Source organism: Dendrobates tinctorius, unplaced genomic scaffold (genome assembly GCF_039654945.1).
Source record: "Dendrobates tinctorius isolate UK_male_01 unplaced genomic scaffold, ASM3965494v1 ptg000342l, whole genome shotgun sequence".
Lineage (NCBI taxonomy): Eukaryota > Metazoa > Chordata > Amphibia > Anura > Dendrobatidae > Dendrobates > Dendrobates tinctorius.
In genome coordinates, this window is record NW_027362008.1 from 1,193,293 (window position 1) to 1,219,638 (window position 26,346).

Genomic DNA, 26,346 nt, shown 5'->3' on the forward strand with positions numbered 1-26,346 from the left:
GTCAGCCAGAGCCACCGGACTACTACCCCTAATATCCCGCATCATCCCGTCAGCCAGAGCCACCGGACTACTACCCCTAATATCCCACATCATCCCGTCAGCTAGAGCCACCGGACTAATACCCCTAATATCCCACATCATCCCGTCAGCCAGAGCCACCGGACTACTACCCCTAATATCCCACATCATCCCGTCAGCAAGAGCCACCGGACTACTACCCCTAATATCCCACATCATCCCGTCAGCCAGAGCCACCGGACTACTACCCCTAATATCCCACATCATCCCGTCAGCCAGAGCCACCGGACTACTACCCCTAATATCCCACATCATCCCGTCAGCAAGAGCCACCGGACTACTACCCCTAATATCCCACATCATCCCGTCAGCCAGAGCTACCGGACTACTACCCCTAATATCCCACATCATCCCATCAGCCAGAGCTACCCGACTACTACCCCTAATATCCCACATCATCCCGTCAGCCAGAGCCAACGGACTACTACCACTAATATCCCACATCAGCCAGAGCCACCGGACTACTACCACTAATATCCCACATCATCCCATCAGCCAGAGCTACCGGACTACTACCCCTAATTTCCCACATCAGCCAGAGCCACCGGACTACTACCACTAATATCCCACATCATCCCATCAGCCAGAGCCACCGGACTACTACACCTAATTTCCCACATCAGCCAGAGCCACCGGACTACTACCACTAATATCCCACATCATCCCATCAGCCAGAGCTACCGGACTACTACCCCTAATATCCCACACCATCCTGTCAGCCAGAGCCACCGGACTACTACCCCTAATATCCCACATCATCCCGTCAGCAAGAGCCACCGGACTACTACCCCTAATATCCCACTTCATCCCGTCAGCCAGAGCCACCGGACTACTACCACTAATATCCCACATCATCCCGTCAGCCAGAGCCACCGGACTTCTACCACTAATATCCCACATCAGCCAGAGCCACCGGACTACTACCCCTAATATCCCACATCGTCCCGTCAACCAGAGCCACTGGACTACTACCCCTAATATCCCACATCATCCCGTCAGCCAAAGCCACCGGACTACTACCCCTAATATCCCACATCATCCCGTCAGCCAGAGCTACCGGACTACTACCCCTAATATCCCGCATCATCCCGTCAGCCAGAGCCACCGGACTACTACCCCTAATATCCCGCATCATCCCGTCAGCCAGAGCCACCGGACTACTACCCCTAATATCCCACATCATCCCGTCAGCCAGAGCCACCGGACTACTACCCCTAATATCCCACATCATCCCGTCAGCCAGAGCCACCGGACTACTACCCCTAATATCCCACATCATCCCGTCAGCCAGAGCCACCGGACTACTACCCCTAATATCCCACATCATCCCGTCAGCAAGAGCCACCGGACTACTACCCCTAATATCCCACATCATCCCGTCAGCCAGAGCCACCGGACTACTACCTCTAATATCCCACATCATCCCATCAGCCAGAGCCACCGGACTACTACCCCTAATATCCCACATCATCCCGTCAGTCAGAGCCACCGGACTACTACCCCTAATATCCCACATCATCCCATCAGCCGGAGCCACCGGACTACTCCCCCTAATATCCCACATCATCCCATCAGCCAGAGCCACCGGACTACTACCCCTAATATCCCACATCAGCCAGAGCCACCGGACTACTCCCCCTAATATCCCACATCATCCCATCAGCCAAAGCCACCGGACTACTACCCCTAATATCCCACATCATCCCATCAGCCAGAGCCACCGGACTACTACCACTAATATCCCACATCATCCCGTCAGTCAGAGCCACCGGACTACTACCCCTAATATCCCACATCATCCCATCAGCCGGAGCCACCGGACTACTCCCCCTAATATCCCACATCATCCCATCAGCCAGAGCCACCGGACTACTCCCCCTAATATCCCACATCATCCCATCAGCCAGAGCCACCGGACTACTACCTCTAATATCCCACATCAGCCAGAGCCACCGGATTGCTACCCCTAATATCCCACATCGTCCCATCAGCCAGAGCCACCGGACTACTACCCCTAATATCCCACATCATCCCATCAGCCAGAGCCACCGGACTACTACCACTAATATCCCACATCATCCCGTCAGTCAGAGCCACCGGACTACTACCCCTAATATCCCACATCATCCCATCAGCCGGAGCCACCGGACTACTCCCCCTAATATCCCACATCATCCCGTCAGCCAGAGCTACCGGACTACTACCCCTAATATCCCACATCATCCCATCAGCCAGAGCTACCGGACTACTACCCCTAATATCCCACATCATCCCGTCAGCCAGAGCCACCAGACTACTACCTCTAATATCCCACATCATCCCGTCAGCCAGAGCCACCGGACTACTACCCCTAATATCCCACATCATCCCATCAGCCGGAGCCACCGGACTACTACCCCTAATATCCCACATCATCCCGTCAGCCAGAGCCACCGGACTACTACCCCTAATATCCCACATCATCCCATCAGCCGGAGCCACCGGACTACTACCCCTAATATCCCACATCATCCCGTCAGCCAGAGCTACCGGACTACTACCCCTAATATCCCACATCATCCCATCAGCCAGAGCTACCGGACTACTACCCCTAATATCCCACATCATCCCGTCAGCCAGAGCCACCAGACTACTACCTCTAATATCCCACATCATCCCGTCAGCCAGAGCCACCGGACTACTACCACTAATATCCCACATCATCCCGTCAGTCAGAGCCACCGGACTACTACCCCTAATATCCCACATCATCCCATCAGCCGGAGCCACCGGACTACTCCCCCTAATATCCCACATCATCCCATCAGCCAGAGCCACCGGACTACTCCCCCTAATATCCCACATCACCCCATCAGCCAGAGCCACCGGACTACTACCCCTAATATCCCACATCAGCCAGAGCCACCGGATTGCTACCCCTAATATCCCACATCATCCCATCAGCCAGAGCCACCGGACTACTACCCCTAATATCCCACATCAGCCAGAGCCACCGGACTACTCCCCCTAATATCCCACATCATCCCATCAGCCAAAGCCACCGGACTACTACCTCTAATATCCCACATCAGCCAGAGCCACCGGACTACTACCCCTAATATCCCACATCATCCCATCAGCCAGAGCCACCGGACTACTACCACTAATATCCCACATCATCCCGTCAGTCAGAGCCACCGGACTACTACCCCTAATATCCCACATCATCCCGTCAGCCAGAGCCACCGGACTACTACCTCTAATATCCCACATCATCCCATCAGCCGGAGCCACCGGACTACTCCCCCTAATATCCCACATCATCCCATCAGCCAGAGCCACCGGACTACTCCCCCTAATATCCCACATCATCCCATCAGCCAGAGCCACCGGACTACTACCTCTAATATCCCACATCAGCCAGAGCCACCGGATTGCTACCCCTAATATCCCACATCGTCCCATCAGCCAGAGCCACCGGACTACTACCCCTAATATCCCACATCATCCCGTCAGCCAGAGCCACCGGACTACTACCACTAATATCCCACATCATCCTGTCAGTCAGAGCCACCGGACTACTACCCCTAATATCCCACATCATCCCATCAGCCGGAGCCACCGGACTACTCCCCCTAATATCCCACATCATCCCATCAGCCAGAGCTACCGGACTACTACCCCTAATATCCCACATCATCCCGTCAGCCAGAGCCACCAGACTACTACCTCTAATATCCCACATCATCCCGTCAGCCAGAGCCACCGGACTACTACCCCTAATATCCCACATCATCCCATCAGCCGGAGCCACCGGACTACTACCCCTAATATCCCACATCATCCCGTCAGTCAGAGCCACCGGACTACTACCCCTAATATCCCACATCATCCCATCAGCCGGAGCCACCGGACTACTACCCCTAATATCCCACATCATCCCGTCAGCCAGAGCTACCGGACTACTACCCCTAATATCCCACATCATCCCATCAGCCAGAGCTACCCGACTACTACCCCTAATATCCCACATCATCCCGTCAGCCAGAGCCACCAGACTACTACCTCTAATATCCCACATCATCCCGTCAGCCAGAGCCACCGGACTACTACCCCTAATATCCCACATCATCCCGTCAGCCAGAGCCACCGGACTACTACCCCTAATATCCCACATCATCCCGTCAGCCAGAGCTGCCGGACTACTACCCCTAATATCCCACATCATCCCGTCAGCCAGAGCTACCGGACTACTACCCCTTATATCCCACATCATCCCGTCAGCCAGAGCCACCGGACTACTACCCCTTATATCCCACATCATCCCGTCAGCCAGAGCCACCGGACTACTACCCCTTATATCCCACATCATCCCGTCAGCCAGAGCCACCGGACTACTACCCCTAATATCCCACATCATCCCGTCAGCCAGAGCCACCGGACTACTACCCCTAATATCCCACATCATCCCGTCAGCCAGAGCTGCCGGATTACTACCCCTAATATCCCACATCATCCCGTCAGCCAGAGCTACCGGACTACTACCCCTTAAATCCCACATCATCCCGTCAGCCAGAGCCACCGGACTACTACCCCTTATATCCCACATCATCCCGTCAGCCAGAGCCACCGGACTACTACCCCTAATATCCCACATCATCCCGTCAGCCAGAGCCACCGGACTACTACCCCTAATATCCCACATCATCCCATCAGCCAGAGCCACCGGACTACTACCTCTAATATCCCACATCATCCCGTCAGCCAGAGCCACCGGACTACTACCCCTAATATCCCACATCATCCTGTCAGCCAGAGCCACCGGACTACTACCCCTAATATCCCACATCATCCCGTCAGCCAGAGCCACCGGACTACTACCTCTAATATCCCACATCATCCCGTCAAAGCCAGTAAAAGTAGAATAGTGAAATTGCACAGAAACATAGTTCACTAAGATCCCAGGTTTTCTACTGATCAGGCTGATATTCTCACTTATCTGCCACCATAAATATCAGTCATGCTTTTCACCAATGGAAAGGCACAAACCTTATACATTAGTACAGTAGAGAAACCTTCACACACATTTTCATGCACCGTCAACTTGTAATTTGCCCGGCTGAGTTGCTCATGGATGGACAGCATCTGTATGCAGTATAGTATCATATTTAATGGGTTGTTATGGGAAAAGCATTACGTGTTATTCGGGTATATTTAGGTGAATTATGGGGAAAGTAGCACTTTAAAAAAACTCACAGCATCAGAGCACAGTAACACATCAATAATGCATAAAAGTGTCTGTGAGAAAATATTAAATCCACATGACATTTAATATGTGCACTTTCCTACATTCATGTGTGTCACTTAATGATACCACATGGGAGGGGGGGATTCATTTCTGTCATGTACTCAGTGCTCCTTTCTGGGGGACAGACGATGGCTGGGAGCTTATGTTCCCGGGGATGCTAGATTTCTCCCACCATGTCAATGTCTGCTGAGGTGTTGTCAAGTGGGAAAACTTGCGCATAGCAACCAATCACAGCTCAGCTACTTTTAACCATCTCTGGTGAAATGAGAGATGCTTGAAAGATGCTTCGTGATTGGTTGGTGATACACACACACACACACACATTGATTTTTATCTCCATTTGCAGCAATTAATATCCATTGGGGCTCAGTGCAATAATAATTGGGGGCCATTACCATTGATGGTCAATATACTTAGAGGGTCCTATGCATTTTATTCTGCTTGTTAGTGTGTCACTATTTGTAATAAATTTAAATAATCAGGGTTTGTGCGTGAATCTATTTACTTTTATTTTTAGGATTTCTCATTTTTACAAAACTTTTTTTTTTTTTAGCGACCACATCACATTTGTAGTGACTTTGAGGGGTCTATATGATAGAAAATACCCCAAAGTGACACCATTCTAAAAACTGCACCCCTCAAGGTGCTCAAAACCACATGCAAGAAGTTTATTAACCCTTCAGGTGCTTCACAGGAATTTTTTTATTTTTTTAAAAATGAACATTTAACTTTTTTTCACAAAAAATGTACTTCAGATCCGATTGCATAGCATTGTTCCGGTGGGAGAGCGCAGGGAGCCCCCTCCCTGCGCGATTCTTCTCTATGGGGTGGGGTTAAATGCCCATGATCGATGCTAGCACCGATCGTGGGCGTTGTTGCGGGGTGTCAGTTGTCACAGCTGACACCCGCACCCGATCACTGCGGTGCTCAACGTGAGGCCGCGGTGATCGTGCCGCCGTACTAGTACTGCTGCGGGCAGAAATGCAGTTCCCGCAGAGCAGTACTAATACGGCGAAGGTCGGGAAGGGGTTAAGCACCTTGAGGGGTTGCAGTTTTTCGAATGGTGTCACTTTTGGTATTTTCTGTCACATAGGCCCTTCAAAGTCACTTCAAACATGAAGTGGTCTCTAAATAAATAAGGTTTTGTAAATTTTGTTGGAAAAAAGAGAAATTGCTGATAAATTTTTAACCCTTCTAACTTCCTAACAAAAAAAATATTTTTCAAAAATGATTTTGATGTAAAGTAGATATGTGAAAATTGTTATTTATTAAGTATTTTTCATGATTTAACTATATGGTTTAAGGCAGGGTTCCCTAACTCCAGTCCTCAAGGCCCACCAACAGATCATGTTTTCGGGATTTCCCTTGTATTGTACAGGTGATGAATCATAGAATCATAGAATCGTAGAGTTGGAAGGGACCTCCTGGGCCATCTGGTCCAACCCCCTGCTCAAAGCAGGATTCGCTAAATCATCCCAGTCAGATGTCTGTCCAGCCTCTGTTTGAAGACATCCATTGAAGGAGAACTCACCACTTCTCGTGGCAGCTTGTTCCACTCATTGATCACTCTAACTGTCAAAAAGTTTTTTCTAATATCTAATCTGTGTCTCCTCCCATTCAGTTTCATCCCATTGCTTCTAGTCTTTCCTTGTGCAAATGAGAATAAAGATGATCCTTCTACAATGTGACAGCCCTTGAGATATTTGTAGACAGCTATTAAGTCTCCTCTCAGTCTTCTCTTTTGCAAACTAAACAATCCCAAATCCTGCAACCTTTCCTCATAAGACAGGGTTTGCAGACCGGTCACCATTCTGGTTGCTCTTTTCTGAACTTGCTCCAGTTTGTTGATGTCTTTTTTAAAATGTGGTGCCCAAAACTGGACACAATATTCCAGATGAGGTCTGACCAAAGAGGAGTAGAGGGAAATAATGACTTCACGTGATCTAGACTGTATGCTTCTGTTAATACATCCTAGAATTGCATTTGCTTTTTTTGCTGCTGCATCACACTGTTGACTCATATTCAGTTTGTGATCTATTAGTATACCCAAGTCTTTTTCACATGTGCTGTCACTTAGCCCTATTCCTCCCATTCTGTATATTCTTTTTTCATTTTTATTGCCCAGATGTAGTACTTTGCATTTGTCCCTGTTAAAAACCATTCTGTTAGTTGCTGCCCAGTTCTCCAGTTTATTTACATCTTTTTGAATCCTCTCTCTCTCTTCTCTAGTATTAGCTATCCCTCCTAGCTTTGTGTCATCAGCAAATTTAATCAGTTTACCCTCAATTCCTTCATCTAAATCGTTGATAAAGATGTTGAACAATACAGGGCCCAGGACAGAGCCCTGTGGTACCCCACTTGAGACATTCTTCCAACTGGATGTGCAGCCATTTACGACCACTCTTTGGGTCCGATCACTAAGCCAGTTATGAATCCACCTAACAGTTGCCTTGTCCATTCCATACTTAGTCATTTTTTCAATAAGGATTGTATGAGATACTTTGTCAGATGCTTTGCTGAAGTCAAGATATACTATATCTACAGCATTTCCTTGATCCACCCAATCAGTGATTCCGTCATAGATGGAAATTAAGTTAGTCTGACATGACTTATTAGTTACAAACCCATGCTGACTCTGTTTAATCACTTCATTCTTATCCAGGTACTGACATACATGTTGTTTAATAATTTGTTCAAAGATCTTTCCTGGTATAGAAGTCAGACTCACCGGCCTATAGTTGCCTGGGTCCACCTTCTTCCCCTTTTTGAAGATAGGAACAACATTTGCTCTTCTCCAGTCTTCTGGGACTTCTGTTCTCCAAGAATTTTCAAATATTATGGAGAGGGGTTCAAAAATTTCTTCTGCTATCTCCTTCAGTACTCTGGGGTGTAATTCATCTGGACCTGGAGACTTGAATTCATTTAGGTTAGCTAAGTGTTTCCTCACTATCTTTCTGTTTATAGATATCCTGGATTCTTCTATTCCCTTAATAGGACAGTGAAGAACAGTTGATGTCACATTTCCTTTCTGAGAGAAAACAGATGCAAAATAGGAATTTAAAAGTTCGGCCTTCTCAACATCCTGTCTTAGCATTTCATCATTTTCATCCTGTAAAAATCCTATAGCATCTTTGACTTTTCTTTTACTTTTGACATATCCCCAAAATCCTTTATTATTGCTTTTGACATCTCTTGCAAGCCTCAATTCATTGTCAGCTTTAGATAATCTGATTTGTGCCCTGCAGGTTCTACAGACAGCATTATATTCTTCTTTAGATATGCCTCCCTCTTTCCATTTTATAAACATTTTTTCTTCCTTTTTAGCATGTGCTTAAGTTCTGTGTTCATCCATCCTGGTTTCCTTAAATGCTTCCTATTCTTCCCTCTTTTCGGAATTGTTAACAATTGTGCTTTGAGAATTTCATTTTTCAAGATTTCCCATCCTTCCTGGACATTTTTGTCTTTAAGGATATCCAGCCATTGGATCCCTCCAATTTTCTTTCTGAATCCCTTAAAATCTGCCTTTCTGAAATCTAACCTTGACGTCTGAGTCTTCACAGAAATTTTCACCTGAGCTATTAATACTAAGGAAATCCTGAAAACATGATCTGTTGGTGGGCCTTGAGGACTGGAGTTGGGGAACCCTGGTTTAAGGGGATAAAAATTAAAAAAAAAATTTTTTTTTGATATTTTCATAAATGAATGCAAATAATGGCAACCACAATTTCCCACAAACATGAAGTACAATATGTCACAAAAACTATCTCAGAATCAGTGGGATGTGTGGAAGCTCCAGAGTTATTACCACATAAAGTGACATTAGTAAGAACGTACGGAAATTACAGAGTGGCTTGGTCCTAAGGAGTTAATGTGCCTTCAGAGCTATTGCCGTCTTCTAAGGTTTCCTATGATGCCCTGGGGCATACTGAAGACATGATTAAGGTGCCCTGAGCTCGGCTACTCGCGGATGTAGGGCCACCTTTGTGACTAATCAATCTTATTTACATACGGTAATGAAATATTGAAACTCCATTTTTAATTGCGTGGACACTTTTCTACACTAAGGCCATGATAGGAGGCTGTAGAGAGTGAAATGGCACTGGTGGTACATTAGGGGATAAACCCTTATGGCAGGTTCCATTTAAGAACTGTCTATTTGCTGTCTAATCTCTGCCACCCCTGACTTGTGCCAATGTCACCAGTTTATAAGTGTTATTCACTTTACCCGTCATTGTGTTAATGTTACGGCATCTAGTTGTTTTTCTTATTACCGGTTCTTGCACTGACGAGGGTCTTCATTGTCACCTCCATGAAATAAATGTAGAAATCCCTTTTGTGTTTAAAGAAGTTACATCCAATCTATCTTTCTTCCTTATAGGAAATCCCTGTGAGAATAACGGTTTATCACTTAATTGTAAAAAAGAAGATATCAGGAAGCACTCTAATGGAGAAAACCTCATTACCCTTCATGGACCTCCTGGACTTCACAGCACTTCACTTTCTTATACTCCTCCTAATCATAAGGAACCCTCTCCTGAGCAATCTCACATTGTTACCACAATTCCAGGTGAAAAAGTGGATACAAGATTTCAGTGTGACAAGCAACTTACTACAAGCTCACATTTTTTAACACAAGGGAAACACAAAGGAGAGAAGCCATACTCCTGTTCAGAATGTGGGAAATGCTTTAGAAAGAAATCACACTTTGTTAGACATGAGAGAAGTCACACAGGAGAAAAGCCATTTTCATGTTTGGAATGTGAGAAGTCCTTCACAGATAAATGGAGTCTTATTATTCATCAGAGAATTCATACAGGTGAGAAGCCATATTCGTGTTCGGAATGTGGGAAATGCTTTGCTGATAAAGGGCATCTTACTAAACATCAGAGAATTCATACAGGAGAGAAGCCATTTTCATGTTCCGAATGTGTGAAGGCCTTCACAGATAAAGGTGATCTTATCAGACATCAGAGAATTCATACAGGAGAAAAGCCATACTACTGTTCGTTATGTGGGAAATGCTTTACAGATAAAGGGCATCTTACTAAACATGAGAGAATTCACACAGGAGAAAAGCCATTTTCATGTTTGGAATGTGAAAAGTCCTTCACAGATAAAGGCGGTCTTCTTAGACATCAGATAATTCATACAGGAGAGAAGCCATACTCCTGTTCAGAATGTGGGAAATGCTTTACAAATAAATCAAAATTTGTTATACATCAGAGAATTCACAAAGGAGAAAAGCCATTTTCATGTTCGGAATGTGGGAAATCCTACACAGATAAAGGGAGTTTTATTACACATCAGAGAATTCACGCAGGAGAGAAGCCATACTCATGTTCAGAATGTGGGAAGTTCTTCACAGGTAGTAGGAGTCTTATTAAACATCAGAGAATTCACGCAGGAGAGGCTCCATATTCATGTGTAGAATGTGGAAAATGTTTTTTATATAAATCAGAAATTGCAATGCATGAGAGAATTCACACGGGAGAAAAGCCATATTTATGTTCAGATTGTGGGAAGGCCTTCACAGATAAAGGGAGTCTTATTAAACATCAGAGAATTCACAAAGGAGAGCAGCCATATTCATGTTCAGAATGTGGGAATTTCTTCACAGCTAAAAGGAGTCTTATTAAACATCAGAGAATTCATGCAGGAGAGAAGCCATTTTCATGTTCAGAATGTGGGAAATGTTTTTTATATAAGTCACAAGTTGCTGTGCATGAGAGAATTCACACAGGAGAGAAGCCATTTTCATGTTCAGAATGTGGGAAGGCCTTCACAGACAAAGGGAGTCTTATTAAACATCAGAGAACTCACACAGGGGAGAAGCCATTTTCATGTTCAGAATGTGGGAAATGCTTTTTATATAAATCACAAGTTGATGTGCATGAGAGAATTCACACAGGAGAAAAGCCATTTTCATGTGCGGAATGTGGGAAATCCTTCACGTATAAAGGGTATCTTATTATACATCAGAGAATTCACACAGGGGAGAAGCCATATTCATGTTCAGTATGTGGGAAGTCCTTTAGAGATAAAGGGAGTCTTAGTAGACATCAGAGCATTCATACTGGATAGACCCCATATTCATGTTCAGAATGCGGGAAATGTTTTAGAGATAAATCACATTTTGTTAGACATCAAAGAATTCACACAGGGGATAAACCATTTTCATGTTTACAATGTGGAAAATGCTTTACAAAAAAATGAGAAAATGGAAAACGGTCTTAGGAGCGCAGGAAAGAGTCTCAGACGAGAGGTGGGGTTAAACCACAACGCGTTTCGACGGAGGATCCGTCTTCATCAGGTGGATTTTTAAAAAAAAAAAAATCAAGTCTTGTAAGCCACGAGAGAAGTCACGCATTGAAGCATGTTCAGAATGGTGGAAATCTTTCATACATAAATCATATCTTGTAAAACATGAGAGAAGACATGCAGGAAAGAAACTGTAATTATGTTCCCTGTTTATAAATTTTAATAAACATTGCTCATTATAAATGAGTACACCCACTTGGATAAGATTTAATTAATATCTTACAGAACTTCAGAGCAATTTCTAATATTTTGTCAACACTAAGTTTCATAGAACATTTTGTGTGGAGGGAATATGATGGATATGAGCTGTGTGGGGGGAATATAACAGAGGAGCTGTGTGGGGGAAATATAATGGAGAGGAGCTGCGTGAGAGGGGGTATGTAACAGAGGAGCTTTATGTGTGGGGGAATATAACAGAGGAGCCATGTGTGTGGAATAGGATGGAGAGGACCAGTGTGTGGGGGGGCTATAGCAGAGAGGAGCTGTGTGGGCGGAAATATAACAGGAGCTGTGTGGGGGGAATATAACAGAGAGGAGCCATGTGGGGAATATGATGGAGAGGAGCTCTGTATAGGGTGAATATAACAGAAAGGAACTGTGTGTGTGGAATATGACAGGGAGGAGCCATATGTGAGGGGAATTTGACAGAGAGGAGCTGGTGTGTGGGGAGAATATGACAGGAACTGCATTTGGTGGGGAATATGACAGCGAGGAGCTGTGTGTGGGTGGAATATGACAAAGATTAGCTGTGTGTGGGGAAATATAACAGGAGCTGTGGGGGAAATAAAACAGGAGCTGTTTGTGGGGTGGAATGTGACAGAGAGGAGCTTGGTGTATGGGGGAAATGACGGAGAGGAGCTTTGTGTCTGTGTGTGGGGATATAATAGAGAGGAGCTCTGTGTGTGGTGAATATGACAGGAGCTGTATGTGTGGGGGGAATACTACAGAGAAGAGCTGTGGGGGGGCATATGATGGAGAGGAGCTGTGTGTGTTCGCTTTAATGATAGCAACCTAGGAAAATACTCCAGCACAAGAAGTGCTGAGAGGGGTTAATCAGCCATATTTAGTGCTAGGTTGATTGAACAGCTGTAGAGTGAGAAGATTCAAGAGGATAAATACACAGCCTTAGGCCGGCATCACACTACCGTAAAATACAGGCGAGTGCTATGCAAGAAAACATTGCATAGCACTTGGACCAGTGTAAATCTATGGGACATCTCACATCAGCGTTCCTGATTTGGCTCATCTTGGAGATGCGCCTTTTCTGGGGTGTCTGAGAGCTGAGGTTTTTAGCCTGGGCGGTGGCAGTATCCATGGCCCCTTCCTAGGCTATTAATATCAGCCCACAGCTGTATGCATAGCCTTTGCTGGTTATTAATTATAGAGGGAACCTACATAATTTTTTTTTAGGGTCCCCCATTGTAATAGCCAGTAAAGGCTAAGTATACATTTGATAAACATCGACCCCCAGCTGTCAGCTTTCTTCACTGGTTACGAAAATTGTGCTGGCGCCCACGCCATTTTTTTTTCAGAAAAATAATCTTTTATTAATTAAATACATGTACAGTAATTTGCACACACACTTCACTAATTGTATTTGTCACTGACATATTCTATGTGTATTTACTGTATGTAATCCATCTCTTCTATCCTGTCGGCTAGTGCAGTGATTTTACTGTACATGGCAGATGTATTGCCAGCTTTTCTTCTATGTAATATATATATATATATATATATATATATATATATATATATATATACAGTATATATATACTGTATATATATAATATGCGTGTCACTGACATCTACTGTATTTTTCTGGATTATAAGACACACCCCAAATTGTGAGGAGAAAAATAAGAAAAATATATTTTTTTAATAAAATGGTGGTGCTTCTTATAATCCATGTGTCTTATTGCTAACCGGTGGTGGCTGCGGTGAAGCGGGGTCGATGCTGGAGGAGGCAGGAGTGGTGTGATGCTGCAGTCCGCAGACTGGGATGAGGGGGTGTTCCGATGAGCACTGCCCCCATCTTTAGCGCCTGTTTTGCAGCCAATAGGCATGCGGGGATTGCCTGTGAGTCACTGTAATGCCGTAGCCATCTTAGTAGTGGCTTTATTGTGATTGACTGGCTGTGTGACTGCATCAGGAGTTATAAAAGAACAGGCTCTGTGACACTTCGTATTGGAGGGAGAGAATGCTTGTCTAGGCCTGTGTGTGCACAGGATAACGGATCAGAGACCTGTAGTAGAGGCCAGATACTGGTGCTGAAGCTGATCCATCATACTAACAGCCCTGCTAAGGGCTAATCGTCTGTATCACATACAATCTGCTGAATACAGTCTGTAGACAGGGATTAGGCATGAGGAGTCCATTGGCCAATATATAGCTGCATTTTTAGTGGGAGCTCAAATTTTGCTATATATTTTAATCCATCAAGTATCACCCACTTTGAAGTCCATTTTTGTGTTATATAACACACCCAAAAATTGTTGAAACCTTTTCCTGGGCTACATTACTCAACCATACACTATTCTGTACTGTGGAGTCAATTTCTGGGATCTCTAAAACTGAGAAAATGCTTTAAAAAATTTGCAGGCCTCCATTTTTCAGACATACTATATTACTTTGAATATTTCTGTGATCTCAAAGTGAACGAAAGCTTTTAAAAATTTTGTAGGGTTCCATTTGTCAGATATACAGTGTTACATCCCCGCCTTGCATCAGCACGTGTCCAGGAGTGCACACTTACTGGCATTGTTCACTTAACGACCTACACGTGAACAAGTTCTTGTGGCCAGAAATGCTACATTTCCCTGATAGCACATTGGGTGAACATTGTGGAAGCTGCGGCCGAGTCACACCCTGGCATGGAGCATTTGCTCCTGACGTTGAAGATTGCTGGCTCTACTTCTATCAGGGTTTTCTCCATCTACAGCATTTCCTGCACCTCCTCCTGCTCCTTCTCATCCTCTATCTCCGATGTGGTATCTCAGAGCACGTCATCCACATCAGCCGGAAGCTGTAAGCTCTGCAGCATGACCTCAACAAAGCGGCAGCAGGCTCTGCTGAACATAATTTGTCTAGGAGAGAAAATGCACACTACAATAGAGTTACTTAAAGGAATAATTGACCAGACAGATCTGTGGATTTTGCTACTGAAACTCCAACCAGGCATGGTCGTATGTGATAATGGGAGTAATCTGGTGGCAGCTGTGAAGCTTGGCAAGCTCATGCACATACCATGCTTGGCATAGGTGCTAATGTTGATAGTTCAGTGTTTTCTGAAAACACCCAGATTTGCCAGAGCTTCTGGTCAAGGTACGCTGCGTCATTTCCTAAGGTCGGCTACAGCTGCGTCCGCTCTGGCAGTGCTGCAGCAGCGCATGCAAATACCAGCTCACCGACTGGTATGTGACGTCGCCATGTGCTGGAACTGTACACTGCACATGCTGGCAAACCTTTGAGGGTGGGAGAGGCCAGTGGTTGTGTACTAGCTCCAAAACGCCAGCCCGTATTCTGGTCAGTCTTCGCACATAACTGAAGAGTAGATATGGATGTCTGACATTTGTTTGGTTCTCCAAGACTTTGAGGACTCCACAGAGATGGTGAGCGGCTATGACGTCGTAGTCAGCGCAATTATCTCACTTATGAGCCTACTTAGACAGTTGCTGCAAACAATTTAACATGTGCAGTTAGGCCCAGATGGCTCTGTAAACTGGCCTCTGTTAAAACAGGATGAATTATAGTTAGCACTGGGCAGACCACCATAGGGCATCATTAATAGACTGTAAGCCAGATGCTCTGCATCCTCTGTGTGTGAACAGTGACTCATACAGAATATATTTGCACTGGTGTATCAAATGGCCAATCCCTGATTGCAGGCTGGCTGTCTTATGGGTATTACTGCACCTGTGTAGCTGCCATCTTTATTTGGGTCCGCTGCACCCTGGTAGTGCATTTCATAGAATCATAGAATTGTAGAATTGGAAGGGACCTCCTGGGCCATCTGGTCCAACCCCCTGCTCAAAAGCAGGATTCGCTAAATCATCCCAGTCAGATGTCTGTCCAGCCTCTGTTTGAAGACTCCAATTGAAGGAGACTTCACTACCTCTCGTGGCAGCCTGTTCCAATCATTGATCACTCTAACTGTCAAAAAGTTTTTTCTAATATTTTATCTGTGTCTCCTCCCATTCAGTTTCATCCCATTGCTTCTAGTCTTTCCTTGTGCAAATGGGAATAAAGATGATCTCTCTACAATGTGACAGCCCTTTAGATATTTGTAGACAGCTATTAAGTCTCCTCTCAGTCTTCTCTTCTGCAAGCTAAACATTCCCAAATGTTCCCATTTGTCTTGAGGCCTAGACAGTTAAGCATCTCTGCCTGTTTTTTGGTGTGTTTTTTTCTAAATGTTCGCTCTTTACAATGTGACCTTCGCGTTAAATTAATCTTGGCCAACAAAAGAGTACTGTTTGTTCACCCTGATAGAAGGCCATTGTTGAAAAAATTCCCAGCAGACCACACTAGCGGCAGGGGGCAAGCTTCCTTGCTCAACCAAGGCGGAGTGGCCAAAGAGACACATAGCAGACCCAGGAGTACACTCTCAAAGACATGGGCCAATGTCATAATACCAGCCCAGCTCCCAAGGCCTTTGGATATTTTTGACAAGGAGGGAAAAGTTTTTGAAGATGGTCAAGCAATACCTAGCCGACCAAACCAGCATACTCCCTAATTCCACTGCGGCTTTCAACTATTGGGTCATCTGACATGAGCTGTCCCTCTTTGCTTTGGTGGTGTTGCGCTGCCCTGCTGCTAGTGTCTTGTCTGGGCAGGTTTTTAGTGCCGTTTGGGGGGGTCATAACAGACAAGCACTTTCGCCTGTCAACAAAGAATTTAGACAGGCTCACTCTCATAAAAATGAACAAAGACTGGATTAGGAATAGCCCACACTTTTCCACAGCTGGACGAGAGCAACACACACAGTGTTTGTAATATTCAATATTTTAATGATGAACGCCAGTTGTTGCTTTTTAGGGATCTATGGAGACCCTCATAATTTCTGTCTGGCTTTGCAGTTTATGCAAAGATTTTATGACTGTATAAGTACATCAATTATATTTTCAAAATATTTTCATTCAAAATTTTATGGATTCAATGACTCATCCATAAAGTTTAACATGGTTATTATTGCATTTCGGTGTGTTGCGAACTCTCTTAATCCGACATTTGAGGTAAGGCTCCCTCTGGTGGATACTGCTGGTAGTGGAGCTGGTCAACATGATGTTAACCCAACAGCTGCAGAAGATAATTGGAGGAGTGGGGGTAGTGACTAGGACTACATAAGTGAGCAGACTTCTCAGTGGCTGCCGGTGATACTCCTTTCTTTGCTTATTGAGGATTTCTGTCTCCTGCCTGATCCTGCATTTTTCAGCTAATTGTCATTTGCTAAACCCTTTGCATCTGATTTTGCCTTGCTGTCAGGAGTCAGCTGGCTCCTGCCCTGTATTTTTGTATCTTGTGTTTGTTTGCTCAGTCCCCTGCTGTATTAGCCTGTTACTAGCCGCCAGTTCACACCTGAGTGCTGATATAGTGGGGGTGAGGTTGTGCTAACCTCAGTATTTTTGTACAACAGTTGTGTTGGAATTGTTAGGGTTTTTGTGTGATTGCAGACAGTGCCTTTTCTGTCCTGTCCTATCTAGTCAGTGTGGGCTCCATCAATTGCTCAGGCTATTTTCTGTCTGTGTTTGCGCTTCATCTTGTCTCACCGACAATATATGTTTGAGGACTGTCTATTCCTTTGGGGATCTGCTCCGGGGCAGTTTAGATTTCACCTTTCTGTCTTTAGGCTTAGTTAGTCCTCCGGCTGTGACATAGCGTCTAGGGCAACGTAGTAACGCTCCACGGCTACTGCTAGTTGTGTTGTTAAGATCAGGGGTCTGCAATCCGCTGAGCGACCAACCTCTCTGGTGTTCTGGTGGCATAGCCTATTGCGCTTTCCTCCTCGGTGACCCATTCATAACGGTGGTATGTAAAACATACAAAAAGGGTAGAAAAATAGTTCGGGATTAGATCACTCATTTATACACTATTATGTGCTCTATGTTACATTTAGTGGTATAAAAAAAGTTGAAAAAAGCATTTGAAAATTTTGCTGGTTTCTTCACATTTCTTACCCATACACTAGTCCATGTTCTGGGGTACACTATTGTGATATATAAGACTCCAAAAAAAGTTTAAAAATGTTGCTGTGTTACATTTCTCAGCCATATAGTATTACGTGTTCTTGGGTATATTTTGTTGTTATATAGCCCTCAAAAACTTTTTCAAAATTGTATTATTATATTGCTCACACATAGACTACTCTGTTTCTGAAAGTACATTTACTTGGTATGTAACAATAAAAAAAACCTGTTCAAAATGTATCTGTATTATATTGTTTATCCATAGAATTGCTATATAAGCCTCAAGAAACTTGTTCAAAAGTTATCGGCTGTAACGCTCACGCCCAGACTGTATAGAGCGAGCGTGGATTGTGACCCCACTGTGCCAGAAACCACACTTGCCCCGGAAGGGTGTGACTAAGCAGCTACCTTGGTGTTTTCTGGAACCTCTAGAGGTGAGGTCAGGCTTGTGCAGCAGGTAGCTGCCAGGTACCACTCCATGGTGGTGTCTGGCACTAGCAGCTGAACCCCAAGGGGACAGGACACTGTAACGACAGGTGCAGGCAAGTACTGTAGATATGCTGTCTGGCAGAGCTAATCAATAGACACGCAGTTACTGGCGATGTACAGGTGGACACAACTGGTATACACTCAAATCAGTGCAGGCGGGCACAGCTGATACTCTAGCAGGCGGGCATGGCTGATACTCTTGCAGGTTGGCACGGCTGACACTCTGGCAGGCAAGCGGCCACTAGTTCAGACTGAAGGGACAGGAACAGTTTTGGGAAGATCATTAACGTCGTACAGAATAGAGATAGTTACTGGTTTCGATACTGCAGGTTTTTTGAGATAAGTGTCAGTACAGACACTGTGAGTCCTTAGAGGCAGATGCAGGTTCAGATACTGCGAGTGTAAGGAACAGGAACAGAGAGCAGGTTAGGGAAATATCCAGACTAGGATACAAAGGTTCAGGGCAAGGTGCTAATTCGGACAAGAACAGATGCAGGGTAGTGGAAACAGGAAAGGTCAGATACAGGTACAGACCTGGGTATACAGCCCCCAGGGTGACAGAACAGGAACTGGCAAGTCAGAGACCATACCTGACAACTCAGTAGTTGCACACAGACCGAAAGATTTTGTTGCTCAGGCACCTTCCCTTTTGTGGACGTGCCTTAATTAACCATGTGCCTCATAGCAATAGGCTTGGAACACATTAGGAATGCGCGCACTGTCTCTTTAAGAATCAGGAAGGGCAAGTATGACTGTCCTAAGCAAATTTCCAGAAAGTATGCACACAGCAAGCAGAGGGCATGGAACACATAGCAAACGGTAAGCAAAGGGCAGAACTTGCTGCATGGCCAGGAGTGGTAAGTCAGTGTATCTATCTGGTGGGGGATGGGAAGCCATGCAGTGATGCCGGCAGGGATGTTACATCAGCATCTTATTGCTCATAGAGTATTACAGCTTCTTGAATACAGTTACAGTTGTGGCCAAAAGTATTGACACCCCTGCAATTCTGTCAGATAATACTCAGTTTCTTCCTGAAAATGATTGCAAACACAAATTCTTTGGTATTATTATCTTCATTTAATTTGTCTTAAATGAAAAAACACAAAAGAGAATGAAGCAAAAATCAAAACATTGATCATTTCACACAAAACTCCAAAATGGGCCAGACAAAAAAGTATTGGCACCCTCAGCCTAATACTTGGTTGCACAACCTTTAGCTAAAATAACTGCGACCAACCGCTTCCAGTAACCATCAATGAGTTTCTTACCATGCTCTGCTAGAATTTTAGACCATTCTTCTTTGGCAAACTGCTCCAGGTCCCTGATATTTGAAGGGTGCCTTCTCCAAACTGCCATTTTTAGATCTCTCCACAGGTGTTCTATGGTATTCAGGTCTGGACTCATTGCTGGCCAACTTAGAAGTCTCCAGTGCTTTCTCTCAAACCATTTTCTAGTGCTTTTTGAAGTGTGTTTTGGGTCATTGTCCTGCTGGAAGACCCATGACCTCTGAGGGAGACCCAGCTTTCTCACACTGGGCCCTACATTATGTTGCAAAATTTGTTGGTAGTCTTCAGACTTCATAATGACATGCACACGGTCAAGCAGTCCAGTGCCAGAGGCAGCAAAGCAACCCCAAAACATCAGAGAACCTCCGCCATGTTTGACTGTAGGGACGGTGTTCTTTTTTTTTGAATGCCTCTTTTTTTCTCCTGTAAACTCTATGTTGATGCCTTTGCCCAAAAAGCTTTACTTTTGTCTCATCTGACCAGAGAACATTCTTCCAAAACATTTTAGGCTTTTTCAGGTAAGTTTTGGCAAACTCCAGCCTGGCTTTTTTATGTCTCGGGGTAAGAAGTGGGGTCTTCCTGGGTCTCCTACCATACAGTCCCTTTTCATTCAGATGCCGACGGATAGTACGGGTTGACACTGTTGTACCCTCGGACTGCAGGGCAGCTTGAACTTGTTTGGATGTTAGTCGAGGTTCTTTATCCAACATCCGCACAATCTTGCATTGAAATCTCTTGTCAATTTTTCTTTTCCGTCCACATCTAGGGAGGTTAGCCACAGTGCCATGGGCTTTACACTTCTTGATGACACTGCGCACGGTAGACACAGGAACATTCAGGTCTTTGGAGATGGACTTGTAGCCTTGAGATTGCTCATGCTTCCTCACAATTTGGATTCTCAAGTCCTCAGACAGTTCTTTGGTCTTCTTTCTTTTCTCCATGCTCAATGTGGTACACGCAAGGACACAGGACAGAGGTTGAGTCAACTTTAATCCATGTCAACTGGCTGCAAGTGTGATATAGTTATTGCCAACACCTGTTAGGTGCCACAGGTAAGTTACAGGTGCTGTTAATTACACAAATTAGAGAAGCATCACATGATTTTTCGAACAGTGCCAATACTTTTGTCCACCCTCTTTTTTATGTTTGGTGTGGAATTATATCCAATTTGGCTTTAGGACAATTCTTTTTGTGTTTTTTCATTTAAGACAAATTAAATTAAGATAATAATACCAAAGAATTTGTGTTTGCAATCATTTCCAGGAAGAAACAGAGTATTATCTGACAGAATTGCAGGGGTGTCAATACTTTTGGCCATAACTGTAGTTGCTATATAAGCCTCAAAAACGCATTCAAAACTTTAGACTGTGTGCACATGTTGCAGTTTGGGTGCATTTTTGTCTTGTTTTTTACGGAGTGGATTTGAGACAAAACCTGAATCAAAACCTGATTCCAGCAAAGTGAATGAGAATCCTGACGTGTAATGCACACATTAAGTATTTTTGACTTCAGAAAATAATCTGCTGCATGTCAATTCTCTGCGGTTTTGCCCTGCATTTTTCACTATTGACTTCACTCAAATAAACCAAAATCACAGGTTAAAAAAACAGCAAAAAAGCACAAAAAACATACGTTTTTCAGCTGAGTTTTTTCCTGCCAAGAGATGCAGAAATGGTGCATAAATTTTACTCACCGTGTGCACATTCCCTTATCAGTTTATATTGCTCACCCATAGACTAGTCCGTGGTCTGGAGGACATTTCCTTGATATATAACCCTCAGATGTGCATAGTGTCACAGTTCCACCCCTCAGGGTGTCTGGGATGCAGTTACTCACAGCTCGTCCGTCCAATCCAGTACAGGGACGTGCTGAAGCTGTCAGTACTTTAATTGACAGCCTGGCCATCCAGTCTGGTTCAGGGGCGTGTTGAGCGGTCAGTGTGTTTCTATTCACAGCTTGACTAGCCAATCTGTGACTGGGAAGCATCAGGAGTCTCCAGATGTTCACTATCCGGGGTAAATGCCATGCCTACTTAACTGAGCAGCTTCTCCCAGACCTCTGCCAGACGTACATTCATGGACGTTTCTGCAAAATATTCACTTCCTGTAATGCCGCCCTATTCTGTTTGAGTAAAAATATATATTATAAAAAAAAAAGAAAACCCAGCTAGCCCAAAGCCCAGTCCTGACTGCTCCTGACTTCCGCCGTCGGTTCATTGTTCAAACAGACGCATCAGACGCTGGATTGGGAGCCGTACTCAGTCAAGTGGGGGACGATAGTCAGGAACACCCGGTAGCTTACATTTCTCGGAAGCTGTTGGACCGGGAGAATGCATACGCCACAATAGAAAAAGAATGCTTAGCCATAGTGTGGCGCCCCTGAGGATTCAATTGCCACAGAGGTACTGCACCTACTCCTGAGGTGTGGTACCCCACTATCCAGGTGAGTTGGAGGCTCCAAACCACGCTCCAACACTCGCATTCATAGAATCATAGAATCATAGAATGGTAGAGTTGGAAGGGACCTCCTGGGCCATCTGGTCCAACCCCCTGCTCAAAGCAGGATTCGCTAAATCATCCCAGTCAGATGTCTGTCCAGCCTCTGTTTGAAGACTTCCATTGAAGGAGAACTCACCACTTCTCGTGGCAGCCTGTTCCACTCATTGATCACTCTAACTGTCAAAAAGTTTTTTCTAATATCTAATCTGTGTCTCCTCCCATTCCACACAACATGGTAGTTCAGCAAAGCCACATTGCGACTCCCTGCTTGGAGTGCAGCAGAGCACCTTTGGTGGCTCCCTGCTTGGAACACGAAACGTGGCGGGTGGAGTTTAGAATACATAAAGAGCGGGAAGGTTTAGGATTTCAGTCAGTCAGTGAGTGAGTCAGGGAGAGTCACTCAGAGAAGAGTGAGGAAAGGAGATCCCTGGAAGAGGGATGGAGGAAGGAGTGCTGCAGCTGCCTCAGTGATCTGAGCCAGCGGGCACAGGAAAGGAAAGGAGAAAGACATTGGACTGAAACCTGATCTTCTATGAGAGAGAGAGATTAGTATGGAACGAAGGAGTAAAAGGGAACAAAGAGGACGTGGGTTAGAGGAGAACCCTGCCTAGAAGTTCTAAGCGCAAGGCCGGGGCCCGGTCCCCGAGGTTGTATGGATACTAAAGGTCCTGCAGCAGACACCTGTCGAGTAGTGGGCAGTAAATGCACTACTCCCATCTAAGACTTGGGGGCACAACATCAACTTGGATAGTGAGCCGGGTCTCAGGAGAGAGGAGTCCCCGAAGCAGGCTACAACTCTCTGCCGTACAATAGAGTTCTTGAGTACATCTGTCAGGAGGAACTCCAGTGTAACTCAGTACTAGGAGTACTTCACACTTAAAGGCGCTATAAGAGGAGACATTCAGAAAGGCACATGTAGGCGGAGTGTGGGAAGGGAGCATTCCATCTGATCCGGAGGTTGACTGAATCCCTGACCCGGAGGACACAGCACGGAGGCAGGCACCTGTGTGTACTACAGACTGTGAGTAAAGCTTTGGAACTGCACGCCCTGGTGTCCTCCAATTATTCCTGCGCCAACACACCCTGCACATCTGGGTACCAGCTTCTACACCGCCTGCACCTCTCCTCTGCCCCTAAATCTACACTGCCCTGGGCTACAGCTCCACCTGTGGGGAGCTTCACCATCTTGGCTGCAACACACCACCAGCCCCAGAGGATCTGCATGCAGCGTCGGCCCAACATCCCACTTGCCGAACACCACAGGTGGCGTCACAAACTATTCCATTAACTACAAACCACCATTCAACACCCCTGATTACTTGGGCGCCCAGGGCCACGGACCGGGTCACTGCTGCTGTGACACATCCCCCTGACACCGGCTCGGTACCGAGTACCCCACAGCCCTGGGAGGGCGACCCAACTGTCTGGGCCTTAAAGAAATTGCAGCCCTATCTCTACAGCAGGGAATTCACGGTCATAACCGATCATAACCCTTTAAGTTGGTTAAATCGGACTGCTGGGGACAACGGACGTTTACTCAGATGGAGTCTGGCCTTACAGTCCTACAATTTTTCTGTCTCCCATAAAATGGGCAAAGATCACGGAAATGCCGATGGACTGTCCCGACAAGTAGAGAAGGATGACCGGAAGCCTATCACGTCTGGTTAATTAAGATGGGGGAGCAATGTGAAGAAACCAGAGTATATCTTAATTGCCCAGACGGCTATGTTTTACCAGGCCTGGAGGAATTGACTTTGTCTGTATATTTGGCTTGTGGATTTAAGTGTGGATTCTGGTGGGTCAAGAAGGCTGACTTGCACAATGATATACCATGTAACATAGTGTGTGCTTATCTGATGGTTGTTTATATTCTGGAATCAGTTTGTTGACTTGAATGTAGATAGGGAAAGGCTGTGAGGGTGTACTGAAGGACACTGGGTAATTCTACCAATAGCTTACCTGCCTTGGGTATAAAAGACCCTGAGACAGAGAGATGGTGTCTCATCTCACCACCTGGAGCTACTAAGCCGGGCCTCCTGCTAAACACCCAACGGACAAGAAACTCTTCAGGATCCCAGTGGAGGGTACGTCAGATCCGGCTGAAAGAACACTGGACTGCTCTCGGTCATCTCCCTACGCTTGTCGTGACCTCCTCGCATAACATCCACTAGCATCTCGGTGAGTCAGCGGAGGGGTGAGGCCGTGTGGTGTGCACCATTTTGGGTAATTGCTGGAATTGTTCTGTTTGCTAATGGGTGTTGTGGTTCAATAAAGCTTGGCCACACTGTTGTACCCTAACCGTGCGTTGTCTGTGTAGTGTTCTGCCCACAAGGAGATAGAGCGGGCGTTCAGTGGTATGAGCCCTGGTCCATGCAGTCTTTCTAGAGGCAGCCAGGCCAGCGGACGAGAGCCCCCACTGACCCCGTTTCTCCACACCTTCGCATCCCTAATGTGTTCCATAAATCCCTATTAAAGGAGTATGTCCCTTCTGCATTGTCTTTCTCATCCCCGCCTCCTCCGAGTGAATTATAAAAACGGATGCATTCCTGGCCCGATGCTGCGCCCTTAGTCAAAGGCATATCAAGAAAAACAACTAGACAAATATATATATAGTAAATGCTGACCAATCAACAAGGACAACTTATAATAAGTTTCTCTATGCACCATGTGTGCAGACATACCGACGGACAATGAGATCTGTAGAAAAACCAATCAGGAATGTAAACCAATAATGGCAGATTGGAGATGGTTTATATCTCAGCCGAAATTAGGTCTCATTGGAAGGGGCGACCGCAAAAGGTTAAATCACTTCTATCCTCTGATTGGATACTGCATGGCGGTGAGGATCCCTGCCCCCTACCATGCGACATCAGCGACCCACAGAGATCAACCTTCAGCGCCCGTCATTATAGGACACATTCTGCTCCAAATCAGGAGAAAAACTAACAACAGCTCAGAATCAGCACAGGAAAGGGAAAAGAATCCAGAAGAGGCTCCTGTATATATAATAATAATCTTTATATAGCGCTAACATATTCCGCAGCGCTTTACAGTTTGCACACAGTATCATCACTGTCCCCGATGGGGCTCACAATCTAAATTCCCTATCAGTATGTCTTTGGAATGTGGGAGGAAACCGGAGAACCCGGAAGAAACCCACACAAACACGGGGAGAACATACAAACTCCTTGCAGACGTTGTCCTTGGTGGGATTCAAACCCAGGACTCCAGCGCTGCAAGGCTGCAGCTAACCACTGAGCCACCATGCTGCTATATATATATATATATATATATATATATATATATATATCACCTGTGTAATGGATGATGGAGGACAACCTTCCAGTAAAGTGTAAGGGTGAGGACAGTCCCTCCAGAGACAGGGTCAGTCTCCTCCAGGACTGCTGGGCACAGAGAAAACAGCCGGTGACAGAGGACACAGAGCAGGCAACATGCCCCATAACAATACTTCCCAACCGTCCCGGATACAGCAGAACAGTCCTGTTTTCTGTCCGGCGATCGCGGACAGTGACAGCAGAGTACACGGCGGAAACCCCGGGGACTGGGAGCATTGCTGCTTGCTGTCTCATCTGCTGCCTCTCACCCTGCAACATATTTAATCCCATCGTCCTAGGGTACCGCCAGGCATAGTGCACTTCAAAATACTAGCCAACATACACACGGTTATGATGGAGTGCCATAACAGTAAAGAAGCGGCAAGAGAGAAAAGAGTGAAATTAAAATTATATCTTTATTCAATACAAAATTTAAATGGATGTGTTAAAAAGAGAGGGGGAAAAAGGGAAAACCTCCAATGACAAAGGGAGGGAGAACAGCAAGTCACTCGTGTAAGCACCTGCACGGCAAACCAGAGGTGTTAGAACAAACCTAGCATGCATTATAGATCACAATATGGAAATAAATTATGAAAACCCATAGAGATATAATGTCTGACAGACTAAGATTCAAGTGGGCACCAAAATAGTAATTTAAAAGGAAAAAATGTATACTGCTAGTGAAACCACATGAATCAGTTGCAATCCCAATGAGTGAATAAATGCTCCTATTGCAATGCTAGTTCTAAAGTGTGTGTATGGCAACTCGATAAAGCAAAAAGGATCCCATGTATGAGGATCAATGGGGCATTGATTTCCCTGATATAAAGCCCCCAGAAGAAGCTCAATTGCGAAACGGCGCTCGTCGGGCGC

At 45.3% G+C, this 26,346-nt stretch overlaps 1 protein-coding gene across 1 annotated transcript in view; it reads left to right on the plus strand.

The window, feature by feature from the left end:
- LOC141074920 (uncharacterized) overlaps nucleotides 1–11,878 on the plus strand; it is a 254,130-nt gene extending 242,252 nt beyond the window's left edge. The window contains exon 11 of the mRNA XM_073562232.1: nucleotides 9,744–11,878. Within this exon, the coding sequence (XP_073418333.1) occupies nucleotides 9,744–11,446 (1,703 nt within the window). The 3' untranslated portion in view covers nucleotides 11,447–11,878. The remainder of the gene's footprint in view (nucleotides 1–9,743) is intronic.
- Nucleotides 11,879–26,346: the final 14,468 nt, after the last annotated feature.